This window comes from Lissotriton helveticus, chromosome 4_1 (assembly GCF_964261635.1).
Source record: "Lissotriton helveticus chromosome 4_1, aLisHel1.1, whole genome shotgun sequence".
Classification (NCBI taxonomy): domain Eukaryota; kingdom Metazoa; phylum Chordata; class Amphibia; order Caudata; family Salamandridae; genus Lissotriton; species Lissotriton helveticus.
In genome coordinates, this window is record NC_136063.1 from 928,242,682 (window position 1) to 928,270,494 (window position 27,813).

The following is a 27,813-nucleotide window of genomic DNA, read 5'->3' on the forward strand; positions in this document are numbered from 1 at the left end:
GACCTATAGCGTCAGGACCCCAGGTGCGGCAGGCTCAAGATGAGGTTGGTGTCCGGTTCCCCCACAGCAGCGTCTGTGACCCCTGCTCCACCGAGGGAGCCTCTGATCTTTAAGCGCCTCCAGGCGCGAGATTAGGCATCAGTGAGCTGAGTTGGTGCTAAGCTACCTGGGAGCTGTGGTCTCGACCCTCTGCAGCCGCTCGATGATGCTGGTAGCAGCAGTAGGGGAGACCTACAGCGTCAGGACCCCAGGTGCGGCAGGCTCAAGATGAGGTTGGTGTCCGATTCCCCCACAGCGGTACAAAAGGGGGTGGTGATGGACGGAGCATCTGAACCAATCAAAAACTAACACCCAGTCAAAAGATCTGGGTTTGATCCATCGCCGTTCTTTAGCCCACTCTGCCACCCCAGTTCAGACATGGCTATATGCAAATCAGTCTTACCCTGTGCCTCATGGGAACAGTCCAGCCCTAACTGCCAAGCCATGTCTTCCCTGGACCGGAAACAAGCTTCCGAGGACCCGTTTCTGGCATTACAGCCGTCTTCAGCCCGGCTTGCATGAATCCAGTGGCAAAGTGAGCAAGGGACTCACGTCTGAGCATACCCTGCCACACTTATGGCGGCCAAAGCGGTACAAAAGGGGGTGGTGATGGACGGAGCATCTGAACCAATCAAAAACTCACACCCAGTCAAAAGATCTGGGTTTGATCCATCACGGTTCTTTAGCCCACTCTGCCACCCCAGTTCAGACATGGCTATATGCAAATCAGTCTGACCCTGTGCCTCATGGGAACAGTCCAGCCCGAACTGCCAAGCCATGTCTTCCCTGGACCGGAAACAAGCTTCCAAGGACCGGTTTCTGGCATTACAGCCGTCTTCAGCATGGCTTGCTTGAATCCAGTGGCAAAGTGAGCAAGGGACTCACATCTGAGCATACCCTGCCACACTTATGGCGGCCAAAGCGGTACAGAAGGGGGTGGTGATGGACGGAGCATCTGAACCAATCAAAAACTCACACCCAGTCAAAAGATCTGGGTTTGATCCATCACCGTTCTTTAGCCCACTCTGCCACCCCAGTTCAGACATAGCTATATGCAAATCAGTCTTACCCTGTGCCTCATGGGAACAGTCCAGCCCGAACTGCCAAGCCATGTCTTCCCTGGACCGGAAACAAGCTTCCGAGGACCGGTTTCTGGCATTACAGCCGTCTTCAGCCCGGCTTGCTTGAATCCAGTGGCAAAGTGAGCAAGGGACTCACGTCTGAGCATACCCTGCAACACTTATGGCGGCCAAAGCGGTACAAAAGGGGGTGGTGATGGACGGAGCATCTGAACCAATCAAAAACTCACACCCAGTCAATAGATATGGGTTTGATCCATCACCGATCTTTAGCCCACTCTGCCACCCCAGTTCAGACATGGCTATATGCAAATCAGTCTGACCCTGTGCCTCATGGGAACAGTCCAGCCCGAACTGCCAAGCCATGTCTTCCCTGGACCGGAAACAAGCTTCAGAGGACCGGTTTCTGGCATTACAGCTGTCTTCAGCCCGGCTTGCTTGAATCCAGTGGCAAAGTAAGCAAGGGACTCACGTCTGAGCATACCCTGCCACACTTATGGCGGCCAAAGCGGTACAAAAGGGGGTGGTGATGGTTCCCCCACAGCAGCGTCTGTGACCCCGGCTCCACCGAGGGACCCTCTGATCTTTAAGCGCCTTCGGGCGCGAGATTAGGCATCAGTGGGCGGAGTCGGCGCTAAGCTACCTGGGAGCTGTGGTCTTAACCTTCTGCAGCCGCTCGATGATGCTGGTAGCGGCAGTAGGGGAGACCTACAGCGTCAGGACACCCAATTACGTACTTTTACATTGCATATCGTTTCCTTATTATAAATACAATTTTTATAAAACTAACCACAGAGCTGCAAATGGAAACATTTGCTAGGGAATGTAAATAATTAAAACCCTCTCTATGGGAACAGAAACAATTTTCGTTTAAAATTGGTTTAAGAAAACGCGCCCTGGGGTCTTTATATAATGTGCAAAATAACATAAGGTGCATAGTATTTTGTTGGGCTGTGTTGTTACAAGGACAGGGAGGTTGCCTCTCACACCACCCCACCTGTTTTGGAAAAGCCACAAGAAAGTACAGTGTGCTTAAACGAAATCTAGTCATTAAAAAACTTGCATTTCCCTGTAAGCTAAAAGGCAAATAAAATTGTTGCTGTTTTTAAAAAGGGGGATCCGGTCTGTCTGTGGACCTAGAAGATATACTCAGTTCAGATCCAAAAGTTTCTTTTATGGACATGTTCATGTTTGGCAGTATACACTCAGGCTTATCATAAAAATCTTCTAACCCTATTTTATAAAAAGTTTGTTCAACATAACGTAACCAGGGTACCGCCATTGCATTGTCTAGATTCATGCAATTTTTTAAGACAAGTCGGGAGAAATTCCTCTGAAGACCAGATTTTCCCCCATAAAACAGGGGTGCCATGTGTATTCTGTCTGTAATGTAATCCATGCCCACCTCAGAGTGACAAAATGAGGTAGGCGAACTAGACGGGATAAATAAGAGTCTCTTCAAAAATGTGTTCTCAATTATTTGGATCTGTGCACTCTTTTGATATCCCCACACTCCTGCACCATAAGTTGCTCCTGACAGACATTTTGATTTGTATAGGGTTATCAGCTCTGCAACAGGCTTATGACCAAGCTTGGCCACAAATCGAAACAGCCCTTCAATAACTCTTGAAGCTTGTTGTACCCGAGATACTAAAAGTTGGTCCCAATTAAGGTTAGAATTAAAAACATTTCCCAGATAACTAACATTTTTTACCTTCTCAATAGCTGTCCCATTCACTGTGTATTTTTGTGTTTTTGTTAATTTGGGCCCTCATACCATGACAAAAGATTTCTTATAATTCACCTTCAAATCTAGTGACGTCATATATTCAGTGAAAGCATCCAAACATCCCTGAGGCTGTTGGCAGTCTAGGCCATCTGGACCGTATCGTCAGCATACGACAACAAAGGTACTTGGGCGCCTGCTATTCTTGGGAAGTGTAAATGTTTGTTTAACAGAAACTGCTCCAGCCCATTTGTATAAACCAAAAATAAAAACGGGGCTAGGATGCAGCCTTGCCAGACCCCCTCTGTCGACACGATGGACTTTATCTTCTCTCCCCCTGAGCCATACCGGATGACTACAGAAGTGGAAGCATGTAGTCTGCGGAGGAGAGTGACAAGTGGTACCTCGAAGCCCATATCTTCCATCGGCGAGCACAACTTGCTCCTGCACACCGTGACGAAGGCACTGGACAAGTCGATGCAAGCCAGGTGGATCGATACTCCCCTGGCCTTCCTGTACTTGCCTATGATCATCGACAAGTTGAGGCACTGTTCGACAGTTCCCATTCCTTTCCTAAACCCATATTGGGTATGTGAGATTAGTTCAGCATTATCAGCCCATAACTCTAGGCGTGCCAGAATTACCCTCCCCATCACCTTACATGTGGTATCTATAAAGGAAATCGGCCTGTAACAGGTCGAATCGTTTCTATTTCCCTTTTTGAATATTGGCACTACCACAGCTTTCTTCCAAGATTGTGGGGTCTGGCCAGTTATAACGGCTCTAAATTCATTTAATAGTACAGGGCCCCAAAGTGCCTAAAATGTGTGAAGACTCAAATCAGTGCAACTGTGTCTTCTTGCTCTTTTAGCTTCAGCTTTTAAAGAAGTCAAACGAATTTCTCCTGAGTACAGTCCCATTGTTGTTAGTAGCCACAGTCATTCTAGGATCGATTATCCCAAGGCATGTTATTTAGGTCACAGATAAACTTTCTTTCTCATCTCCATCTCATCCAATACACCGCCATTACACTTGCTACAGTTGCCTCTGATCATTGCTAATCCCACCACATTACAGCAGCCAGACATAAGCTACATTGGCTTCCTGCCCTCTTTCGCAAACATTTAAGGCCCTCAATGGGCGTATTGCCCCTTTCGTCATAGTCCACATAAGAAGAAATAAACCGCCAATCTTTCTATGTTCCGCTTCTGAAACACTTGCTGCAGGTTTTCACTTTAGATTAGCCTACAAGGGTGGAAGATCCTTTTCACTGTTAGCAATCAAGATCTAGATCAGCTCCCTAAATACCTTCAAGATATTGATGACCATACTATTACTCAGAAAAAGCTTAAAACCTCCCTTTTTTCTAATAGTTTCTCTGTTATCCTTCTTTGGGTATTGCTTCTTAGCCTAAATCTTTGAATGTCTTTTGCTGCCTCTGTTACACCTTGCATTTTACAGGGTATTTTTCAACAAACACTCCTTATGTAGGAGTTTCTTTAGGGATTTTTTTTTCAAATCTCCTGGCCCTGCCAACAGAGCAGCATCTGCTGTCATGCAGGTTAAAAGCATGAGAATAAGGATAAGGTTGGGGTTTCCAGTTATATGGGACTTATATCAGTTTTGTAAACTTGTACGATGTTCTTGAAGTGAAGATGAAACAATTTACTCACAACAATTGGTCTTAATTGGGGAGAGACGGACACAGAACAACATACACGTACCTCAAATTATTTACTTTCAATTTTGAAGTTGTTGAATTTTCTGCATTTGTGTGTTATGAGGCCATTCCAGTCAAGTGTTGTTATGGCCAAGAACATTTCTAAACCAACATTCAGCATGATGTTACATCCTTTGAGGCAAGCTATCATGTGCCAAATGCACCTGCACATATTTGACGGCCAACTGATGAGTTCAAAATGCAGTTGACATGTAGAGAACAGTGGTTCACAGGGAACTCATTCAAAAGAGAAATAGTTACATAGAACAGCAAAAATTACGGTAAAAGGTATACTATATATATGTATGATACATTTCACAGGTTCTTGCCCTCTATGGTCATTTAAACAACATTACTCTTTCATAAGTGTGCATACGAGTGATGTAAAGTGATCCCTGTGCAAAGCCTACTTCCAGAACTTCGTGAAACAGTAGTGCAAACATTACAAGGTGCTGTTTTTCATATACAAACGACTGAAAAAGCATTTTTCCATCCCCTGGAACAGGCCGACAGTCGCCTTTTTAAAAAAACGTGTGCGCTACACGGTATCCCCCAAAGACCTGCATCATGTTTTTACCCTACATCGCTCCAGGGTCATTTGAAGAGACTGGAGGCCTAATTTGTACTTGCAACTCACCAGCATCCATAATACGTGTCATTGTCACAGTGGTCTTGTCTCTTTGCCAGGCCTATGTTATTTTACTATCAAACCTGATTTTAAGTAGTCGAAAAATTAGTTTCTCAAGAGGTATGCTGCTGGCCCTGAAAACATTGGTTAATGGGGACTTCAGTTTCATGATCATAATTTTTGTTTCTGGTTGGAGTGATTTTTTTTTTAGCATGACAATATGCTTGTTAGCCTAAGCCAAAAAGAGCTTTTTCAGAGGCTGCAGTCAGTACCATTATCCACAGGAATTGCATCGGTTTCCATGGACAAAGAATGTGCACATTGCCTGTAACCTCTCTGGCCACACATATAAGAAATCCAACAATGAGGTTTAATCAAATGATCTCTAAAGATTGCAAGTTAAATCTTTACGGTAAATCAGATTTCGAGTTCAGTCTCAAATCTTGGCCCACCACCCAATTCAGAAACCCAATTGTCAATCTAGAGGAAAATGTATTTTTAGGAATAATTCTTAAAATGTAGCACAGCTTTATTCACAAAAAGCACTAAGAAGATGGCGGCCTCTGTCTGGAAACCAGGTAAAATATTTCAAGCTAAATTTGATCTTGTAAAGTTGTGTGGAGATTGATGAAGTGTGAGTAATAGTTAGTCCCAACAGTTGAACATTTCATTTAGTTAAAACAGTGAGAACATAAAAACTGCTGCATATCGTTTTTACAAAGAGCACACTGTGGAGAGGGAGTATGGACACACACTAAGGTCAAATGCTGTCTTCTATATCCAAATCGCTAAGGAGAGTCACTGTTCCTGAGAGCTGAATTAGATGTAAGTTGTTTTAGAAAAGTGAGAGGGAGTCGTAGAGACTCTTACTTGATGCCCTCACACACCCAAAGGATGTCATGCTTCATCACAGGGTGGTGCTCCTCGTAGGGCTGGCACTGCAATGCCCTACGGGTCACCCGAAGGGTCACTTTGTCAGAGACCTTTTGGTGATCAATCCATATGGTGTGTGCGGGTCAGTGTACAGTGTTCTGTGAAAAGTAAAGATCTAAAAATGACTAAAGTGTATCTGGAGTTAATTCATTTAATAACGGAGATCCCTCTGTCATAAATTAAAAATGCAAGGGGTTGTGGGTGTCAGGGACTTTTCGGGACTGTCTGGGACATAGTCAGGGACTTGGGCAAGGACTGGAAACTGAATAGAAAATGTGCACCGAAAGAGGAGTACAGCGCTGTCCAGGATCACACAGGGAGTCAGAGGAGAAAAAAATTAATCGGAAGGGGAAGCCTGTACAAGTGAACATGATGGCTAAAACTCAAAGGATGGGCACTCAAGTTAAATCTTTACGTTAAATCAGATTTCGAGTTCAGTCTCAAATCTTGGCCCACCACCCAATTCAGAAACCCAATTGTCAATCTAGAGGAACATGTCTTTTTAGGAATAATTCTTAAAATGTAGCACAGATTTATAAAAATTCACAAAAAGCACTAAGAAGATGTCGGCCTCTGTCTGGAAACCAGGTAAAATATTTCAAGCTAAATTTGATCTTGTAAAGTTGTGTGGAGATTGATGAAGTGTGAGTAATAGTTAGTCCCAACAGTTGAATATTTCATTTAGTTAAAACAGTGAGAACATAAAAACTGCTGCATAAAGTTTTTACAAAGAGCACACTGTGGAGAGGGAGTATGAACACACACTAAGGTCAAATGCTGTCTTCTATATCCAAATCGCTAAGGAGAGTCACTGTTCCTGAGAGCTGAATTAGATGTAAGTTGTTTTAGAAAAGTGAGAGGGAGTCGTAGAGACTCTTACTTGATGCCCTCATACACCAAAGGATGTCATGCTTCATCACGGGGTGGTGCTCCTCGTAGGTCTGGCACTGCAATGCCCTACGGGTCACCCGAAGGGTCACTTTGTCAGAGACCTTTTGGTGATCTATCCATATGGTGTGTGTGGGTCAGTGTACAGTGTTCTGTGAAAAGTAAAGATCTAAAAATGGCTACAGTGTATCTGGAGTTAATCCATTTAATAAGGGAGATCCCTCTGTCATAATTTAAAAATACAAGGGGTTTTGGGTGTCAGGGACTTTTCGGGACTGTCTGGGACATAGTCAGGGACTTGGGCAAGGACTGGAAACTGAATAGAAAATGTGCACCGAAAGAGGAGTACAGCGCTGTCCAGGATCACACAGGGAGTCAGAGGAGAAAAAAATTAATCGGAAGGGGAAGCCTGTACAAGTGAACATGATGGCTAAAACTCAAAGGATGGGCACTCAAGTTAAATCTTTACGTTAAATGAGATTTCGAGTTCAGTCTCAAATCTTGGCCCACCACCCAATTCAGAACCCCAATTGTCAATCTAGAGGAAAATGTATTTTTAGGAATAATTCTTAAAATGTAGCACAGATTTATAAAAATTCACAAAAAGCACTAAGAAGATGGCGGCCTCTGTCTGGAAACCAGGTAAAATATTTCAAGCTAAATTTGATCTTGTAAAGTTGTGTGGAGATTGATGAAGTGTGAGTAATAGTTAGTCCCAACAGCTGAACATTTCATTTAGTTAAAACAGTGAGAACATAAAAACTGCTGCATATACTTTTTACAAAGAGCACACTGTGGAGAGGGAGTATAAACACACACTAAGGTCAAATGTTGTATTCTATATACAAATCGCTAAGGAGAGTCACTGTTCCTGAGAGCTGAATTAGATATAAGTTGTTTTAGAAAAGTGAGAGGGAGTCGTAGAGACTCTTACTTGATGCCCTCACACTCCAAAGGATGTCATGCTTCATCACGGGGTGGTGCTCCTCGTAGGGCTGGCACTGCAATGCCCTACGGGTCACCCGAAGGGTCACTTTGTCAGAGACCTTTTGGTGATCTATCCGTATGGTGTGTGCGGGTCAGTGTACAGTGTTCTGTGAAATGTAAAGATCGAAAAATGACTAAAGTGTATCTGGAGTTAATCCATTTAATAAGGGAGATCCCTCTGTCATAATTTCAAAATGTAATGGGTAGTGGGTGTCAGGGACTTTTCTGGACTGTCTGGGACATAGTCAGGGACTTGGGCAAGGACTGGGAACTGAATAGAAAATGTGCACCGAAAGAGGAGTACAGCGCTGTCCAGGATCACACAGGGAGTCAGAGGAGAAAAAAATAATCGGAAGGGGAAGCCTGTACAAGTGAACATGATGGCTAAAACTCAAAGGATGGGCACTCAAGAGGCTATTTAGCAGTCAGAATATCTACACCCAGGTTGGATGTGCAGACATATATATATATATATTGTAGTGTAGTTCCTATTTTCCCTATAGGCTCTGCGCATTGCAATAATATAAACAGCAGTGTAGACGTAGGACTGAGGTCGACTAGGTCTCTACTGACTATATTAGACTTAATTAGTTTTGACAGCTAGCTCAGAGGTCACTAGAAACTTTCTCGAGTAAACAAAGAGGAGTTTAACTTCCCTGAATAGACAAGAAGGGATTTGTTTCTGACAACCGCATAAACATGACAACTTTGCTCCATCAGAATAAAGAGTGTATCTCTAGAGTCGTGTGAAAACAATTGACAACTATTTTACTCAGTCAATCGTGCATACTTAGTTTCACCAGAGTGCAGAGAAATAGAGAGACGGGCGTTTTCAATAAAAAGGTGTTATTTATTGAGCAGTCTTCTTTCTCATGCAAGAGAAATGAATTGCCACAATTGCAATACTTATCATGAAGTAAAGAGCATACAGTAAAAGGAGTATTATGAACTAATACTGTAAAAGCATTGATATGGTTTCTTAGCCATATGATACTTTAAAACGGATAAAATATATACATACATAAAAACATTGACTAACGTACTCAATTGGTGCTTCTAAATACGCCTACCTAAGCCTAATACGTGGGAAGGAGTAAGTAAGTTGCAGTTTAAGTTAAGTTAGGTTTTTGCCAAGAATCTGAATCAAGAAATCTCTTAAGGGTTTAGTCACGTCCGTACCTTGGTTCTAGAATGTAGGAGGTCTTGTATCTCTCTCTCAGGACTCGATCTCCCAGCAACCCGCAAGGGTGACTGGAAACACCGGAGCTGGATTTTCTCGGCTGGAGAAAAAGACAGCGTCTTTCTCAGTGCGTCAAAAGGGAGGGGCGGCTTCCTTCGGCTCTCGCATCAGCTGGGCTTCCGGGCAAGTAGATAGCCGCTCTGCTCCAAACCACCGTGTGTTTCCTTAAGGCATTGTTGGTATATTTATACCTGAAAGGTGCCGTGTTTGACGTAAGGTTGGACATAAGACGTCACTAAGAACTAACAGTTCTTTCTGGACTCCAGGAGTTCTTGCGCAAATCAAAACGAAAGCAGGGGGAATTCCCGGGCTGCTGGGGGCTTGGTTTGTTTAAAGAACGGGTTGTACTTTCTAGGAGTCTATGGGAGTAGCCTTGCCGTATTCGGCTTGCATTGGCTATGCCTAGATATGGGCATGATTCCTATGCCTTTATAAGGATGTTTTATTATAACCACATAAGGGCATGAATCGGGGATATCTAATTAGGGTCCTAGATAGGTTCACAACAATATACACACACACACACACACACACACACACAACAACAACAACAACAACATTAACAATAAAGGGAATGTGGTGTAAAGCACACAGTAAGACCGAAGCTCAGTAAGTTCCTCCCCCTCAATGCTGTTACAGATATTGACTACAAATACCCACATATAGGATATGCATGCAAAGGCAGGGTCGGTGGAGCTGATACCTATGGTGATGTTATAAATGTAACTCAAAAACAATACTTACAATGAACAAGAAACATCACCTAGGTTGTCAGCTGTGCCCACGGATCATGGTGATCAAACAGGACCACGCAAGGCAGTAACAGCAAGGGGGTAGAACTAAATACAAACACAATAGACAAGGAGCTAGCAAGGAGGAGTGCTTAACAGGAAAGGAAGGAATTCACAGGGCACGCTTGGCTGAAAGCAAGTAGCAAACATACAAGGTACTAGAAGCAAGGCAGCAGGAATAGAAAGACAGTAAACTAGGAACTGCAACCAAGGAAATGGGAAGAAAAGCAGGGACTGGAAAAGGATATACAAAAGTGGCTTTCAGGGTATACTAGAATAGTGCAGGTTCAGGAATCAAGAAAACAAAGTAGCATTGAAGGCAGTGCTGGGGCAGGAACAGGGAATTACTAAAGCTCAGGAGTCACGGTAGCACTGCAGGCAGTGCTGGTTCAGAAACAGAGAATTACCAAAGCTTCGGGAGTCAAGGTAGCACTGCCGGCAGTGCTAGTTCAGGAACAAGGGAAACAGCAGTAGCTCAGGAACAACCAATAAATAAAGATCATGAAATACTGCAAACAAAAACATCAAAAGCTCATGAAACAATGGAAACAAGGATATCAAAAGCTCAGGAAATACTGGAAACAAGGATCAATTCACTGCTCCAATGACCAACCCTGGACTGAAGGGAGCTGGGGCTTAAAAGAGATCGCAGTAATCACATGCATTAGGTGTGAGCAAGCTAGCAGGAGCCAGCCACAGGTGAGCCTGATTGGGTCAGGCCTGTCTATAATATAGCCATCTGTTGATGGCATGTCGATGTTGAAAATTCATCGATGTGATGATGTCATGACGTGATCCATTGAGGTTGCCATGAACAGAATGGTCCAGATAATTTGGCAACTTTAATAATGGGTGGATAAAACGGCTCCCTAGGGTGGCATGTGATTTATGTACGCACAAATCAGTATGTATCTCTCGAGTTAAGTATTTGTGGTATACACATGGGGTGATATTAAGGTACTGGGGACAGGGGTTGAGTGTGTTAATCCCTGTCACTGATGTGCATATACAGCATGAGTGGTGTCTCCAAAAAATGGGGTTTGTACTGTACCTTGATTCAGGGAAATTAGAAGATCCAAGAAGGGGTTCTCCTCCTTAGAGTTTGTGAGGGTGAATTTGAGATATGGGCCCTTATCAGTGCAGGGAATAAAAAGAGGCCCTACGTGTGAAAGAGATACATTTGATTTTCTGGAGGTAGGAATGGCATTGGTTTTCCTTGTGTGTTATGTGTGTTATGTGAAGGTGTGAGCATTTGCAAGTGCACTGGGAACCTGGAGGTGTGAGGGGATTAACTTTAGCATTGTCTACCAGCATAGCAAAATTCAAGGGCCAATCCGTGGGCATTCACCTAATTAGGGGGGCATATGTACAATGAAACACCACAAACCTTCCAATGTTGTTTATTTATATAGCAGTAATTGTGGCAGGTGCTTTCTGAAGCCAATATTTTGAAAATAATCTTCGGTTATATACATCTCAGACATAACATGCCATCTTGGACTTGGACGTACCTCCTACAGGAGCATGTCCATTTTCTTTAATTCTTTGTGCAAAAGTGGAACTGATGAATATGAGCTAATGGTGTCCACTAAGGTCCTCATCTTTAGTTGCCAGGAAGTCCTCCTGGTAACTCTGTCTACCAGACTTATCAATTTCAGGGGTACTGGCAACTCTATGGTGGGCGGTGTTACCACATATGAAAAGTGGGGACATTAGGGTCCCATTTGATATGAGGATTCGAAAGGAAAAGGCATGTGTAGTAGTCTTACAAAGTTTGAGACTCAGTTTGTTCCAGAGAAAGGGGTCTCAAATTATAAGAGATCTCCACTTAAATGTTCCCAACCACAGAAGGGAACTTGATGAAGCAAATACGTAAATAGTTACTGTTCACTGTTACTAGACTACTCTTATATATCAAACAGCGAGAACACATCTCCCCTGCCTTGAAAGCCCTGCATTGGTTACCGGTTGCCAGAAGATCCACGTTCAAGCTGCTTTGTATCACCCACAAAGCAATACATGGAACGGGCCTGCTCTTCATCAGGAATAAAATCCCCAAACTCATTCAACAAAGGAACCTCCGCTCAAGACTCTCACCTCGCCTCAAAATCCCAAGATACAAGAAAAAAAACATGGGTGGTACATCTTTCACTGTTAAAGCAGCCAAACTTTGGAACTCTTTACCCCAACATAAGATCCACGGACAGCCACCTTATTTCCAGAAAACTACTCAAAAACAGAATAAAGTGGCAAGATGTATCCTGAGAAATACAAAAAATGTGCAAGGGGCAATAACTGTCAACAAGTTAAAATACAAAATAAAGTGGAGAATTCATCCTCAGCAGAGTATTAGATTTTAGCAGCAAAGGGAATTTATAAAACATATCCTATCCTACGCTAGAAGCAATACAGTAGCAGCAGTGCATGTGCAAATCAAAACGCAATCCAGTATCTCACTTTAGCTGAGTCTTTAAGTTAGCAGCAGAACAAAAAGAAGGAAGATGAACACAGCATCTCCCTCTTGTGCAAGCAGCAGCAGAGAAGAGGATTAAAATATACACATGAACTCCTTAAAATAATGAAAAAGTTTTAAACACACAGCTTCATTTTTTGGACAAAATAGAAAATCGCGTGCTGAAGCTAGATTTTTATCACCATTTTATAAGATCATTGGCCATAGCCAGCGACGGCGGCTCGACGTCAATGCTGGACATGCAAACAAGACATGATCCAGGGTCTAAACACTCAATTTTCAAAAGTTACACCCCTTTTGTTCATCCCAAGCCTCCTCCTACTGCTTTGACCTTCAAAACAAACCAAATAAAGTCTAAATCCTTCCCTCTTCGATCCCTCCACTATCCACTTCAATCCAACTAAGACTAACATGTCCACTCATATTTCACTATACTAATCCTTTATAGGTTCCTGAGTAGCATGCTACTCGCCGAAAAAGGTGCTTCAACACCTCATCATGGATAGCAAGTGCTATATAAATGCAAACCTCTTCTATCCCTCTGCTACCCTTCTCAATCCAAATAACTGACTAACATATCCACCACTCAAATTACTTTAATATTTCACTATACTAACTCAGAACAGAAATATGTGGATGTACATCGTTACAACGCGATGTTTTACATCGCAGTACTTTACGACGCATGTTTTACAACGCAAGTCGTTACCACGACTTGCGTTGTTGGGGGCTGGATAGTGAATAGTTTAATTTACTATTCCAACTCCAGTCCCCATGGATAGTAGGGAAGGAGTTGGATAGTAAATTAAACTATTTACTATCCCGGAGCGCCCCCCAGCGCAATTCGTTGTTACAACTTGCGTTGTAAAAGTTGCATCATAAGGGAACTGTGGTGTAACATCCGTGTTGTAAAGGATGTTCCCCGAAATATGTATACCAACTCACCCAGCAAATAGCAATAATATATCAACTCGGGTCATTTGAATAGGGTTCATACACATAAACTTAGCCTCAAACATGAGTACTAAACTGTTACGTAAAGTGTCGGGTATATAAGAAGAAGCCGTTGTTAAAAAGTTCCTTACCTGCTTATAATTCACGCTCGAATCAAGTCTGGTGTAAAGCTGCAAGGCCCGGTGTGCTGGAAAATAAACAAAGGTACAGGAATTTAGTGATATCTAAGGATGAAACCAAGCCAGCCTCATTCACTTACTGTAACTATCCCTGTGATTTAACTCGGCTATATTTAATTGTAAGTGCCTCTTTGTGTTTGGATACAGTTTTCTGCATTGCACTTTTTTTTACAATAAGCATTGTCTTGCCAACACTGCATCCTTAGACATACCAAAGAAAGAGATCCCCCACATGTACGTCCGGCCTCTCCTGCACAAGTATTGTTGCTCAAATTGAGGAGAAAGAGACAAAGGCATTCACGACAAGGTGAAAACATGGTTTTGAAGTTACTCTCTTTTCTATGTAACAGGTCTGTGCTTGGTGAGTTGATGATTGTGTTCCGATTAACACCTGATGAGAGGGTGGTGGTGTAATAGCTATTTATTCCCCCACCCCTTCCATTGGTCAGTGTGTTGAACGGAAATATAGCAGTGTAGTTATATGTGTAGTCTACTAAGTGTGATTATGCACTGCCTATATTGAATGTTGTGTGGCAGAAAGTGTGTCTATTTTTTTTTAGAATTAATTGCTACCTGTCTAGGTATGTACATATAATGAATGTGCTAAGTTTCTGCTTGTTTTTCTGCCCTTTGTGCAGGTAGTGTTATCAGGCTCGGACTGGGGCAGAAAATAGACCCGGGTACCAAAATACAAGTAGCACCCATTAGTAAATTAGATAGCTAAAAAAAAGTGGCCCGTCTTTGCAAATTGGGCAGGTCTGAACTTGTAAAGACACGCTGTATAAGTGTTTTGCAAGGTATGGAAGACTGCATGGATTTAAGCCTGCTGCAAGCATTATTGATGGGGAACTCAAGAGTAAACAAGCATTGGTAATGGGTCAATTTTGGCTATGTGATGAATGATGAGCTGTTTGCATCAATCGTCGTCCAGGAGAAGGAAAGCTCTCCCTGACAGATAACAAGGGAGTGGAGAGGATATGGCACAATGGCCAGAGCTGCTGACTCGAGAGCGGGTGTTACCAGTTTGAGTCTCTGCTGCACGGTGCATCATCTGGTGATTCTATGCAAATCACTTAATCTCTTCAGGTGCTAAATTGTTATATAAATATGCTGCGAAAGTAAAAGACAAAACTTTACGAAAATATGGTTCCACCAAAGCGGATGTTAACAGTATTTTTGCAGCAGGAAACTGATATGCAGAGGAACCAATTAGAAGCCAGGAAAGAGAGGAGGAAAGAGAAAGTAAGTCCCTTTTAAGTTTATATTAAAAACAATAGATTTGTCACGCACATCAGCAAAACCTAAATATGGCTCACCAGACCATAAAACAAGCCCACAAACAGCCAAAAACGGGCCACACACTGACACTGACCTATGAGACCAGCAGTTTGGGTAATGTTGGTTGCCCTGTAGGCCAGTGTAACCGTGAGTGTTGTTCCTCAAGTGTGATTCCATTTCAGTACCTATAAGTGACTGCACGTTATGTTGATAAGTTACTGACCGGTAAAGCACAGCTCTTCCCCACAAAGGGTGTCCTGATGCTAAAGGATTTACATATGGAAACATTGTCACCTGTGAGCACTAAAGAAAGAGTAATAATGCCTTCATAGATTGTATGAAGTTCAGATAATCCCCTACGAATCGACAGAGATTGGGAGAGCCTTTGACAAGTTTCTACCTTGTACTGAAAGGAGTGACATCCCTGAATTTTCTTTCAAATCTTAAAGGACCCTAGGAGTGGCATACATGGACGTAATTTATGGGGTCGCCTGGGGCCGCTTTTGGGACCCCTATTTTGCCCCTTGCACCACCCTTGCGACTCCTGTCCTAGGAGATCCATAAAGTAGTGTCAGGAATGCTGAACTGCTTCCCTGAGCTTTTTTCATTTAACTTGCGGCCAACATTAACATGAAAAAGATTCAGCAGTGAAACTACACTGCACTGAAACAAAATGTTACCATTTGTGGCTTGTGGTACATGGGCTGAGCTGCTTTTGCAGCGTGCATCCCCAGCAAAAACCTAGCACAGTGGTAAACTGAAATAAAAGAACTTTGAAATGTAATTTATTGTTGCTGATTGAGTAGACCTGGCAAAAAAGTGCCATGGAGGCATACTGTCTGTGGACATGTCAGGGGAGAAATACAACAGAGAAGGCAGTGGTGAAAAAGAGACAGCTGACACACATTGGGAAAGACAGAAATGTGTCATGCATATAAATGAAAAAGGTGCAATAGAGATATAGAGGGGAGACAGGTGTGAGAAATGGGCTAAAAAGAGAGAGGGCAGAAAAAGACTGCAGAGAAGGGACAGGGTGAAAAAGAGACATCCAAGAGACAGGTGAGAGATAGGTGAGTAGGAGGCAGTTTAAAGAGACAGAGACAGAAAGTAGGAGGCAGGTGTAAGAAAGCTGATGTAGAAAGACTGGTGTGAGAGAGCTCAGAGGGAAAGAGGTGATACAGGTGAGAGAGGGAATAGAAACAACTGAATGAAGAAGAAATGGACAGGTGAGGTAAAGATGAGCAAAGGTACTGTGCAAGGTAGATGATATACAGAGAGAGCGAAGAAAGGGAAGAGATGGGTGAGGGAGTGAGAGGTGTGAGAAAGGTGTGAGAAAGGTGGGAGGAATAATAAGGAGTCAGGTGAGAGAGACAGGTGAAAAAGCCAATTCAGAGAAGGGGTGGAAGGGTGGCAAAGACTTTTGTTAAGAGAGATAGTATGAGATAGGTTAAGGGAACAGGGAAACTGATGCGATGCATTAGAGAAGGAGGCAGGTAAGAAAGTGAGAGCTGAAAAAGAAATAGCTGAGAGAAGTAGCCAGGATTGACACGTGAGATGTAGCTGACAGACAGCTGCAAGAGCTGTGAGGGAGGAGAGAGCAGAAATAGAAATGGAACACGTTGAAACAGAGCTGAGAGGAAGATGTCGGTGCTTTGATAAAGAAGCAGATGGTTGAGAAAGAAACAGCTGGATGAGAGAGAAGCAGGTAGTAGGGGAGACCAAAAAGACAGTATCTAACCTCTTTATCAGCCTTGCATTTATTACATGATGTGTAACTGCAGTGATGTCCCTTCTCATGGCGTCATCAGAGTAAAATATCATGACACATCACTCCCTAGGATGATATTATATGACAGTTCTCATGATGTCACTTTCCGTGATGTAACTGGGGGTGGACAAAGGGCAAGTCTTGTCACATCCGTTACCCCAGGGATTTTGGTGAATTGCCATCCATGGTGGTATAGTACATTGATTTTAGTTGCGCAAAGATTGGTCCATATGATGGAAAGCCTGATGAGTTAGTGAGAGTGTTTAATATTTGCTCAATAGGAAGCCAATGAAGGTGAACTCTAAAAGGTGAAACATGAGATCATTTCGGGAGATTTGAACCAGCGGAAATCTAGAAAAAATGTCTTGGGGAAATCCTATATGTAGGCCATAAGTGATGTATGCCTTGGTTGGGTGGAGTAGATTTGAGCCTATTTGGTCTGTAGAACAATTGGGGCAAATGTGGGTGTAACTTTGGTGAATAGCAAGTGACTTACTCTTATGAAAGTGTGGTTTTACATTTTCATGTGCCTCACTCAGCCTTTCTGTAATCTTCCCTATGTTCCTCCTCCTTTGTAGATCATATTCTCCATCTTCTAGTCACCTCCCCCTTATCACTCTCACATTTACATCAAAAAATTATACCGATGTGGGTAGAGTTCTTTACCGTTGTTGGGGACATGGAATTTGATGTCTTCATTGTCTTTATAGTAAACATTTACAAACGGTTCATTCTGAGAATGCCTGAGTGAAAAATGTTATTTTACATTTCTCCGCGCCCGCTCTAATATCAACAACTCAAAAATGACCATATCTCTAACCATTCTATATTTCTGTTCTCTAGCCTTATCTCTCTCCAGACTCAAATTCACTGCCGGTACTAATTGCTCATGCACATTTAGAATGTTTGCTTCAGTCTCCCAAATCTTTGTGTATGGGTTAAGAAGAGCTTCCATAATTCCTGCTGTATTTGTATTGTTTGATGACGATTGGTCTTCGCATGATTTTTTTGTGTGGGAGAGCTGGAAATGTTCAAACTGCAAAGCTAGTCAAATGTTCATCTTTATTCTACCAAACCATGTTGTTGGTAACCCTGGGACGAGTACTCCGCTTCACCAGCAGAGTTTGCGAAGTTTTACCACCTCCGCGCTTTGCGGTGAACGCAAAGTTGCCGCAAAACTCCGATTTCATGGCGGGTCGGAGTACGAGGCCAGCCCCTTAATGAAAGTTGTTTTAAAACCCACTTACCTTCTCTTCTGCCTGCCCTCCTCCTTGCCATGGTGTCTCCTTCTCCCGTCGTCCTCATCCTTGCGTCCCCGTACGTATTACGTCTTGTGTAAACTGCGCATAGTAGGGAGAACAGTGCGAAAAAAATCAGCGTTAATGGCAAAATTAATTGTACAAGAGCGAGCGGCCATTTGAGTTGATTTTATTGCTTGAGCTGAAGCAAATTTACTCGCGAAGCAGCCTTCTGAGTGAGATCGCTCCCGACCGCCAGCGACCACTCACATGAGAAAATCCTGCTTAGGGATGCAAAAATCTCCCTCACCTGCTTGCATTTCTGGAGCTTTGTGGGAGAAACATTCCACCATGCAGTGATTGTAAGAATTTCTCCGGAACTCGCCAAATTCCGTCCAGTCCTATTCCAGGCCCATCTTGTATAGTCACTGTTGAATCCGAAATCAATGACAAATCATTGGAGCACGAAGGAGTATTAGTCTTCCAACTCACATTGAGCTGAAAATGTGATTCATGGTCCATTCAGGCCAGGGACTTCAAAACTGTGCAGGGCACGCCCTCTGAGTGTGCGCAAATGCATGTCCAGGGGGCACAAGGCTCTGGCAAACAGAAGAACTTAAAAAGACCATTCAGTTCCCCTCTTAGCACCTCATAGACCACATCAAAACTACTACATTCAGCCATGAAGAGACCACAAAATGGACATCTAAATTGTCATACTGAAAATTGTACTACACATTCAAGGAGCTTAGCACTGAGGCCACACATTGGTTTTGGTATGGTCTTAGAGTGGCTACCAACTATTCCAATAGGACGCAAAACATATGTACAATAGTAAATAGGCCATACATAGCCTCTTCAAATCTTTTTGCATGTCTGCACAATCATTCCTCTTCAGCATCAAACATGCTGCATGTGAAATATAGTTTGAAGGAAGATGGTTTAGATTGTAAAAGTACTGCTTCAGAGTATGTTATTCACAGCTGATTGCTTGCCTTCTACAACATTAGTAGATGAGGTTTGCTACAGCTATGTAGTATTGTAAATAGGATTACATCTTTGCAAGGATGTATATTTACAATGTGTAGTGGCGAGGACCCATAAGTTTGCCTGTTCACAATATTTGGGTGTAAAATATGCATGGTGTGACACTTTCATCTGGTACAAATTCACTAAAAGAGATAGAAACTGGTGCAAGGTGTTAATTGAGTATTTCCTTTCCAGCACAAAACTTTTTTTGTGTGCTGGAAAATGTCCCTAAAAGCAATACATATAGCGCTAGGTGCTTCTTTCTATTAAGTCTGAAATGGGTGAGCAACCCAATAAACCCTTGCGGGCTTGGGCAAAGAATGTATTCAAAGAAATATGCCAGCAAGGGATTTTGTTTGAAAATTGTGAATTTGGGCCACAGTAGGAAGTGAATGAATCAATTACCCACACTAATGTCAATTGGTGGCTGAGTTTGAATTGAAATTAGAGCAAAGTCAATATTGTTACCACACTAACAATACAAATAAACACAAAAACCAGGGCTTCATTATTGTGCATTAAGAGTGATGACTCAGCTGTTTACACATTGCTGTCGCCCTGACGCTGTCAACGCGAGTCGTGCCGTTTTTCAAAATTATCCAAATCGGGTGAATATCACTTACACCTTCTGGAACTAAACCGGCATTCGATATTTGGATTTCAATAACTCTATCCAAATACCATCTATAAAAGTGCCTAAATACAGTCTGAAGGCCTGGATTCAATTGTTCCATAGTACCTTGTTGATAAACTTCGACCAGCATCACTGACCGTTAGGCGGTGTATTGTGCATTCCTCTTTAGGGTCATCACTCTTAATGCACAATAATGAAGTCCTGATGATGGTCTTATGAAATCATCCCCAAAGACCGAAACGTCGACTACAAAGTCTAATTCTGCTTGATTTTTATTTATCATCATTGATTTTCATTTATCTTGTTGATTTGAAATCATTGTATTAACATTACTTCGCAGTATTGACTTTATTTTGGAGATTTATAGTAGGAGTATATAGGATGCTCCTCGTCTATCCCAAATGCATTTTCTAGTACCCTTTTTACTCATTGTAAAGAAAATAATATTTTTTTTGACTAAAACCCTGGTTTTTGTGTTTATTTGTATTGTTAGTGTGGTAACAATATTGGCTTTGCTCTAATTTCAATTCAAACTCAGCCACCAATTGACATTAGTGTGGGTAATTGATTCATTCACTTCCTACTGTGGCCCAAATTCACAATTTTCAAACAAAATCCCTTGCTGGCATATTTCTTTGAATACATTCTTTCTATTAAGGGTTGTCCCATGGGTGGTAAAAGAGCTTTCCTTTGCTATCAACCATGGCTTTTGAAGCAAAGTCCTATCTACTAACAATGGCAAACAGGGATTTGAGCCAAAAAATAATGATTCCTCAAGGTTGGTGGATACAAACTATGCGAAAAGATTTAGAATATGTCTAAGCATAGTAGTTTGCACTTGAAGGTAGTTGTGGTGGTTAATAGGGGCACTGGGGGTCCTTCCCTTCAATTATTGGCAAAGAGATGACAAGCATGAAAAGCTAGCTGCAAGAACAGAGGGGTATATTACCAACAAGTAGCGATAATTATCGCTAAATAGGCTTAGCGACGATTTTTTTATCGCTGCCTATCGCTGGATATGTTAGAGGAGAAAACATGCTATTAGCAACGTTTTTCTCCATTGTGCTAAAATATCCAGCGATAGCGGCGAAATGCGTGAATATCGCTGAGAATACAGCGATATTCACACATTAGCGACGAAATGCTCTTAGCCATGTTATCCACCTCCCATTGGATAACATGGCTAAGAACTGGTCTGAGCAGGCGTTGGTTTTTGGCGATAGCGGGAATATTTCCATCGCTACGCCTGCCTTGCTAATAGGCGATAGCGACGTTAGCAACTGCTTTCAGTCTCTAACAGGTTGGGTACGCCCACTTTGCATGTCATTAGCGATAAATATCGCTGATATGCAAAGCGGGCCCCAAACCACTCGCTATCGCCTAAAAGCTGTCGCTAACATCAGTTAGAGACAGCTTGCTAATAGAGCAATAGAATTATCGCCGCTTAGCGGCCGAAAACGGCCGCTAAAACGGCGATAATCGCCTATCGCCACCCTTGGTAATATGCCCCAGAGTTATCTGCATGTATTGGTCCAGCGCCTCTGCACACCTTTAAGGATGGGGGATTGGCATAGTTTTGGGCAGCCCTCTTCCTCTCTGGCCCAATTGAATTCTCCCTAACTTATGATGAGCAGGGAAAGCATGTGATCAGAAGAAGAAAATCACAATGGAGCAGCGTGAATTACCGTGGTGGGTCTTTCAAGGACCTGGGCTGCATAGGAGTAGTTGTGCAGGCACTAGTGCACATGCATTAACGGAATCCAATCTCCTCATGCTTACAACCAGAGCTGAGACCATCACATACTAGTGGGTGCTGAAGGGGGTTTCACTCAAGCAAGGCTCTGTATGCTGGGGACAATATAGCCCAAACTCTGGAAACTTCAGATCTCGATGGTGACCCCTGACTGTACAGGTAAATATATATATTTTTTGAAGCTGACATGAATTTTTATTTCTGTGAGGTCGATCCGCAAACCTTTTGTCCTGTAGCAATACATAGAAACTAGTAAAATTGTCAAGTGTAGTATTATGTAATGAAGAAACCTACCATTTAGTAAAGTAAGCGAATCTCCATATCTATTGGCAATTAACTACCAAACCCATCTTCTGCATCCCGGGTACACTTCTCAAGCATCTGATTGGGAAGCTGTTTTCTGAGAGTTACATCTGTAAGACTGAAGGCAACGCTATTTCATTTTTTAGCACACAACTGTCACTCAGTATGATAGATGTAGTGTCATCATGGGTCTGGGTTCCTCACTATCTAGTTTTGCTCAAGGGTTCTAAAACACCTGTAATAGTAAGGAGGCTAAAAACTCAATATAACGATATAGGAATACAGGCAATAATTTTTCTTAACGTCAGCATAATAACCCCGGAGGTTTCACTTAGGACCTACTTCAATGCTTGTTTTTTGTTAAATGTATGTTAATTGATAAAGCAGTTGTTAGATCTAGCCCTTTTTAAAAATGTATTCCCAAACATTTTGCCTTTTGCCTCTTATTTTTCTGACTCTTTTTTTGTTGGCTATAGTATTATGGAACCTTTACCACTGCTGATCAGTGCTAAAGTGCATATGCTCTCTGTGTAAATTGAGAATATGATTAGTTATCCATAATTGGCATATTTGATTTACGGGTAAGTCCCCAGTAAAATGCACTGAGTATGCAAGGGCCTGTGAGTCAAATGCTACTACTAGTGGGGGCGCAGCACTGGTTGTTCCACCCACAAGAGTAGCCCTGTAAATGTTTCTCAGACCTACCACTATGCTGTCTGCACACGCAGTTTTAATCTGCCATATTGACCTGGCAAGTGGGTGCCCAAACCTTCCCTTTCCTTGCATGTAAGGCACCCCTAAGGTATGACTAAGGTACCCCCGTGGGCAGGGTGCAGTGTGTGTGAAAGGTAGGACATGTACGTGGTGTGTGTGACATGTCCTGATAGTAAAATACTGTGTATTTAGTTTTTCACTGTTGAAAGGCTATCTGCCCCATAGACTATAATTGGGGCTGCACTGTAACGCTTTACATGTGTAATTTTCAATGGGGACAAGATGGTAAATGTAGTTTAGGCTCTCTAAATTTATCAACACACCTTTCGTTAAAGGTGGTTTTTAAATTGTGTGTTTGAAAATGTCAGTTTTGGAAAGTGGGCAATTTCTTGCTATACCATTCTGTGCACCTCTGACTGTTTGTGTATTCAGTGTCTGGTTTTGGAGTGACAGGAGCTGGGGATGTGAATTCACTCTAGACAGTCACAATGGGAGGTTGAGGTGTGTCCTGCCTTGCCTGGGTGACTCATCACTGGGCTGAATAGACCTGGTCTACATTTTGAGTGGTGGGAGGCGTTTCACTAGTAACTGAATAGGCTTTTTCTCCTTTGCACAATGCTGTCTCCAACCCTGTAGTCATGCTGGACCAGGACTGGTTTGGACAGGGCTCAGAAACCCTTGCCACAAAAAGGACAATGACCAAATAGGGTAAACATATGAGACCTTAAAACCCAGGACTTTAGATTACTTCAAGAAACAATAGGACCCTGCTAAGAAGAACAGTTGACGAGCTGTGTGAGGAGGACCACCTTTTTCTGTGTGGGGGTGGGTTGGCCTGCAATTGCTGCATCTGCTTATGAGGGAGGAAAAGGGCTGACTCTTTTTGCCCAGCTGGGGTATTCTGCTTGTGAAGAATCTCCAAGGGCTTGTGTGACCTGGACTCCTGTTGTGGAAGACTCTGGGACTTCACATTCTTCCTTTTACTGGCTTTTACTTTGATTGGAGAAAGATCTGGTGCTTGCACTCTGTCTTACCAGGTTCCGGTGCTTGCATCCTTGTGCCTTTAGGCTGTTCTTGGCGAAGACCCAGATGTCACTTTCCTCCTGCAACACCTCGACTGCTGTTGGAAAGCTGCACTGGGCTTCCTGTGACAAAGGATCTCTTGCGCTCTCCAGCAGGGCAAGTGTAACATGAACAGCCGGCGTTGCCTAGCAGCAGGTGCTGAGGAAGACTCCTGTGGTGCCCCGCAACATCTTCCTAGGCTGCCCGGTACACCTAAAGCAAGTAGAGGGAGAAGAAGTCTCCATTACAGCTTCAGCCCCTGACCATCGCCAGACTGAGCCTTGTGGGCTCAGGTGAGCTGGGATCCACAGGTAAATGAGCAGAAGGAATGCAGGAGCGTCTTGCCACTTGTCAAATGGGCCAACGTGGGCCCCCTTCGTTTTTACCCAAGGCCAGTCAGCCAGGCGGGAAGGAATCCTCAACGGAGGTCCTGCTCAGTCCCCTCGTTCAAAAGTACCACCCGTGCTAACCCCAAGGTGGGGATCTGAGCAGTTTCTCTGCTACAATTCTGCCAAATCCAAATTGAGGCTTTTTGACCTGCTTCTGCTGAGCCCGGTAAACACAACTCTCATTAGCAGGAGCCCTTTCTTAATATTGGCAACAAAACAATGTGTTCCTCTGCCTTTCCCTCACTATTGTGTTAAAGCGCTAAATGCTATTCCCAGTAATGGTCTCTCTCATATTAGGCTCTTTGTGACATGTGCAACTGATAAATATTGATTTAGTACACTAACGGCCACATGCATCAATGTTCCCGTTTGCGAATTCTTAATTGCGAAAATTAAGGATTCGGAATTAAGAATTCGCAAACGGCTATGCATTAAAAAATCGCAATTTTTTTAGCGATTCCTTATTTTTCCTTAATTGCGATTCACAATTTGCGAATCGCAATTAAGGAATCCCTTTCCATTGATTCCTATGGGCCTAGAAGCCCATAGGAATGAATGTGAAGGCATTCTCATTTTGCGATTTGCAATTAAGGAATCGCAAAATGAGAATGCAATTTCAAGGGTGCAGGGGGGTCCAATGGACCCCCCCTGCACCCCTGAAATGTACCTTAAAGTGCGTTTTCCACACATGTGTGTGTTTAAAATGAAACTTTCAAAAATGCACTTTTGTGCGTTTTTGAAAGTTTTGAAAAATTACCATGAAGGTTAACTTCATGGTAATTTACCACTTCCAATTAGCGATTTCGCAATTTAAAAAAAATCATGCATTGCATTTAAGAAATCGCAAAATTGCGATTTCTTAAATGCAATCGCAATTTAAGAAATCGCAAATAAATTGCGATTTCTTAAATTGCGAAAAAGCCAAAAAGGTTAATGCATCCCAAAACAATGAATTGCATTTGCAAACGGAAGAATTTTGAGATTCGCACCGTTTGCGAATGCAAATCAGTTTGATGCATGTGGGCAAATATGTTATGTTCATGACAATTGCCTACAAAACTGTTTAGGATTTATGTGACGATGGTCTATGATTTTTCCGATGATGGTCTAATGGGTTGATCTAATACAAAGCAATATTTGTATATACTACTGTGTTTAGTCTCTTTTGTGATGTAGGATGTGTGTCAGTGGTGTGTGTGTTGTGCAAATGCTTTACATTGCCTCTGGGATAAGCCCAGCTGCTCTGCCAAGCTACAAGGGGGTGAGCAGGGGTTATCTTGGGTGTACAACTTCCTTATCCTGATTAGAGTGGTGGGTCCTGCCTGAATCAGGTGCACACCCTAGCCAAACAGAAACCCCATTTCTAACAACAGTTCACCACCAAATGCACGGTCACGTAGGTGCATACATTAGCCTGTTTACAAGACAGACACTGTGAGATGAATTATAAGGGCTCTGTAGTTGGACTCGCTTAGCGGTCTGTTGTTTAAGATTCCATTTGAGGTGTGGATTTAGGGTTGTTTTAAGGCATGGGTAAAGAGGGCAATTGCCCTGGGCCCCCACCTTCATAAGGGCTCCCTATGAACAAGACCTTTCTCTCTTTCACAGCTGTCTATTCTGTTTCCTAGCAAAGTCTCCCTCTCTGCCATCTATATCTTTGACTCTGCCTCTCTAACCCTCTCATCATATTTCTACTGTTTTTGTGTGACCCTGTTAGAGTTTTGCAAATAATTTAGTATTGTTTGATATCATGGTAGCTTGAGTTAGCAGGAAATGGGTAATAAAATTCAAAATGAGTTCCTTGCAGGGGCCCTCAAAATATGTCTTGCCAAGGAGCCCTCAAATCCTTAAGGTGACACTGGTGAATTTAGTCTGGAACTCCCTGTGAGGCTGTGGATTGCAGAGAAGTCAGAGTCTGGTTCACTGGAGGATCGGGGGCTGCACCAATCCATTATGATCAACCATAGTCTTGTGAGTCTCCAGTGTGAAAGCAAAAAGTTTGTGGTTATAAAAACACTGAAACTTACCTGTTTTTATGTGAAAAAGCTGCAGCTGGGTAAAGCATTGATTCATGGAGGCAAGAAATGTACTGTTAGAAGAGAGTAGGTGGAGGAATCTCTCAATGGGGAAGATGAGTCCCCAAGTAGTTTCTTGGCTTTTTTCATTTATGGAAGCCTTGAAGATTGTTGGACACCTAAATGACAAATTTAATTTAGTTTTAAGTCCCTAATAAATGTACTGTCTGCACCCAAGGCCTGTAAATTAAGTGCTACTAGTGAGTAGTAGCTCTCATTGTGCCACCCACAAAGTACCGCTTTAAAATATGTCCCTGCCCTTGCAGCCTGTAGTGAATTTTAAACTGCCATTTCGACCTAACAAAATAAACCTTTTGTCAGGGCTAAACATTCCTCTTAATACTTATAAGTCAATCCTAAGCCAGTCTCTAAAGGCTCATAGGGCATGGTATTGAAAAAGCTGTGTTATGTGTGTTTATGGTTTACATGCCCTGACAGTGAATAATTCCTAAAGTCATTTTTTACTGTTCTAAGATCTATCTCTCCCATAAGGTAACATTGGGTTACCTTACTTAGTTTAATAAGTGCTAACTTCAGATTGGGAGCAGGTAGAGATTTTCTTTTTACACTCAAATTAATTGTAATTTAAAATCCTCTTAAATGGTAAAGTCAAGTTTTAGATTATAATTTTGAAAATTCCACTTTCAGAAAGTTGGTATTTCCTGACAAAGCTTCTAAGGCTTTCTAGGACATTCCGTTTGTCTGGGCCTGGTAATGGTTCTCCCCTCAAGAATGTGCATTGGGCCCAGACAGTAAATAATTGGACCTGGGTGTAGTGGGAGAGGGTGGTCCTTGCAGGATGGCTGGGGAGCAGCTGCAACCTGCTCTGGTTATATTTCAAAGGACTTGTCCAGAGCATATACAAAGGAACATGACAAAAAGCCTACCCTTGTCTTTGACTCCCCCCAGTAGAATCTTTGGAGCTAGGATCTGGAAAGGGGTCACACTTACCGGAACCAGCTTTGGATGAAGTTCAGAGAATTCTCCCACAAAAAGGTTGGCATCAGGCATAAAAATACAATCTTCAGAACCACTCTTAAGAACACTTCTAGACCCGAGGAACATTCAGAAGAAGAACTTACCCTGCTAACAGAAGGACTGCCTTGCTGCTTGAAGGACTGTCTTGCTCTCTGAGAAGGAAGGTTGGACCTGCTTGCCTTGATCCCAGGCTACCCAAAGTGACTTCAAGAGTCAGTTGGCTGATTATCTCCTGTGTAAGCTACAGGGACACAACATGTTTCCAGAGGCCTTCCTGCAACTGCCTGCCCAGATGACCAGTTGTAACTCAAAATCAATATTTCCAGTTCTGCTGGTTGTATTTTGTTCATTTTGGTGTAGGTTTTTGTATTAAAATGTACTCTTTTTTCTAGATTGGTTTGGGATTTTGCTTGTGTTGTGTTTTCACTTTATTAATGCATGAGTGCTTCATACATACTTTACACATTGTCTAGGTTAAGCCTGACTTCTTTGTTCCAAGCTACCAGAGGGCTAAGCACGGGTTAATTTAGTAACTTTTGTAGTTCACTCTGACAAGATTTATGGTTGTTTCTTGAGTGGGGCTTCTACTCCTCTTAACGAATAACCACATTTCTTATGTCAACTGCCTCTGTCTCTGCACTCCTGGTCTTTTGAGGCAGAACAGTTTACTGCTAATCTTTTCTTATTTTCGTCAATAGTGACCTCTGCTGGCAGCCTTTGGTATCACAAACAAACTAAAATCAACATTCATACATCATTGCTCCTGTTGATATACCTAACTTAAAAATGTAACAATAATTACATCCCTGGTAACCTTAATCCAATGTTGTCGACTTTGTCTAATTTTCTTTATTATATTATACTTAAGTTCACTGAAATGCTTTGCAAATATCATTTTTTGGTTTCCTCACTTTAATATTGCTTTGGTGCTGCTTTACTGCCTAATATTTAACAT

At 42.5% G+C, this 27,813-nt stretch overlaps 1 protein-coding gene across 1 annotated transcript in view; it reads right to left on the reverse strand.

Moving 5' to 3' along the window:
* Nucleotides 1-27,813, reverse strand: part of GPLD1 (glycosylphosphatidylinositol specific phospholipase D1) — a 586,386-nt gene that overhangs the window by 554,154 nt on the left and 4,419 nt on the right. Inside the window, exon 2 of the mRNA XM_078685714.1 lies at nt 13,590-13,645. Within this exon, the coding sequence (XP_078541840.1) occupies nt 13,590-13,645 (56 nt within the window). The remainder of the gene's footprint in view (nt 1-13,589; nt 13,646-27,813) is intronic.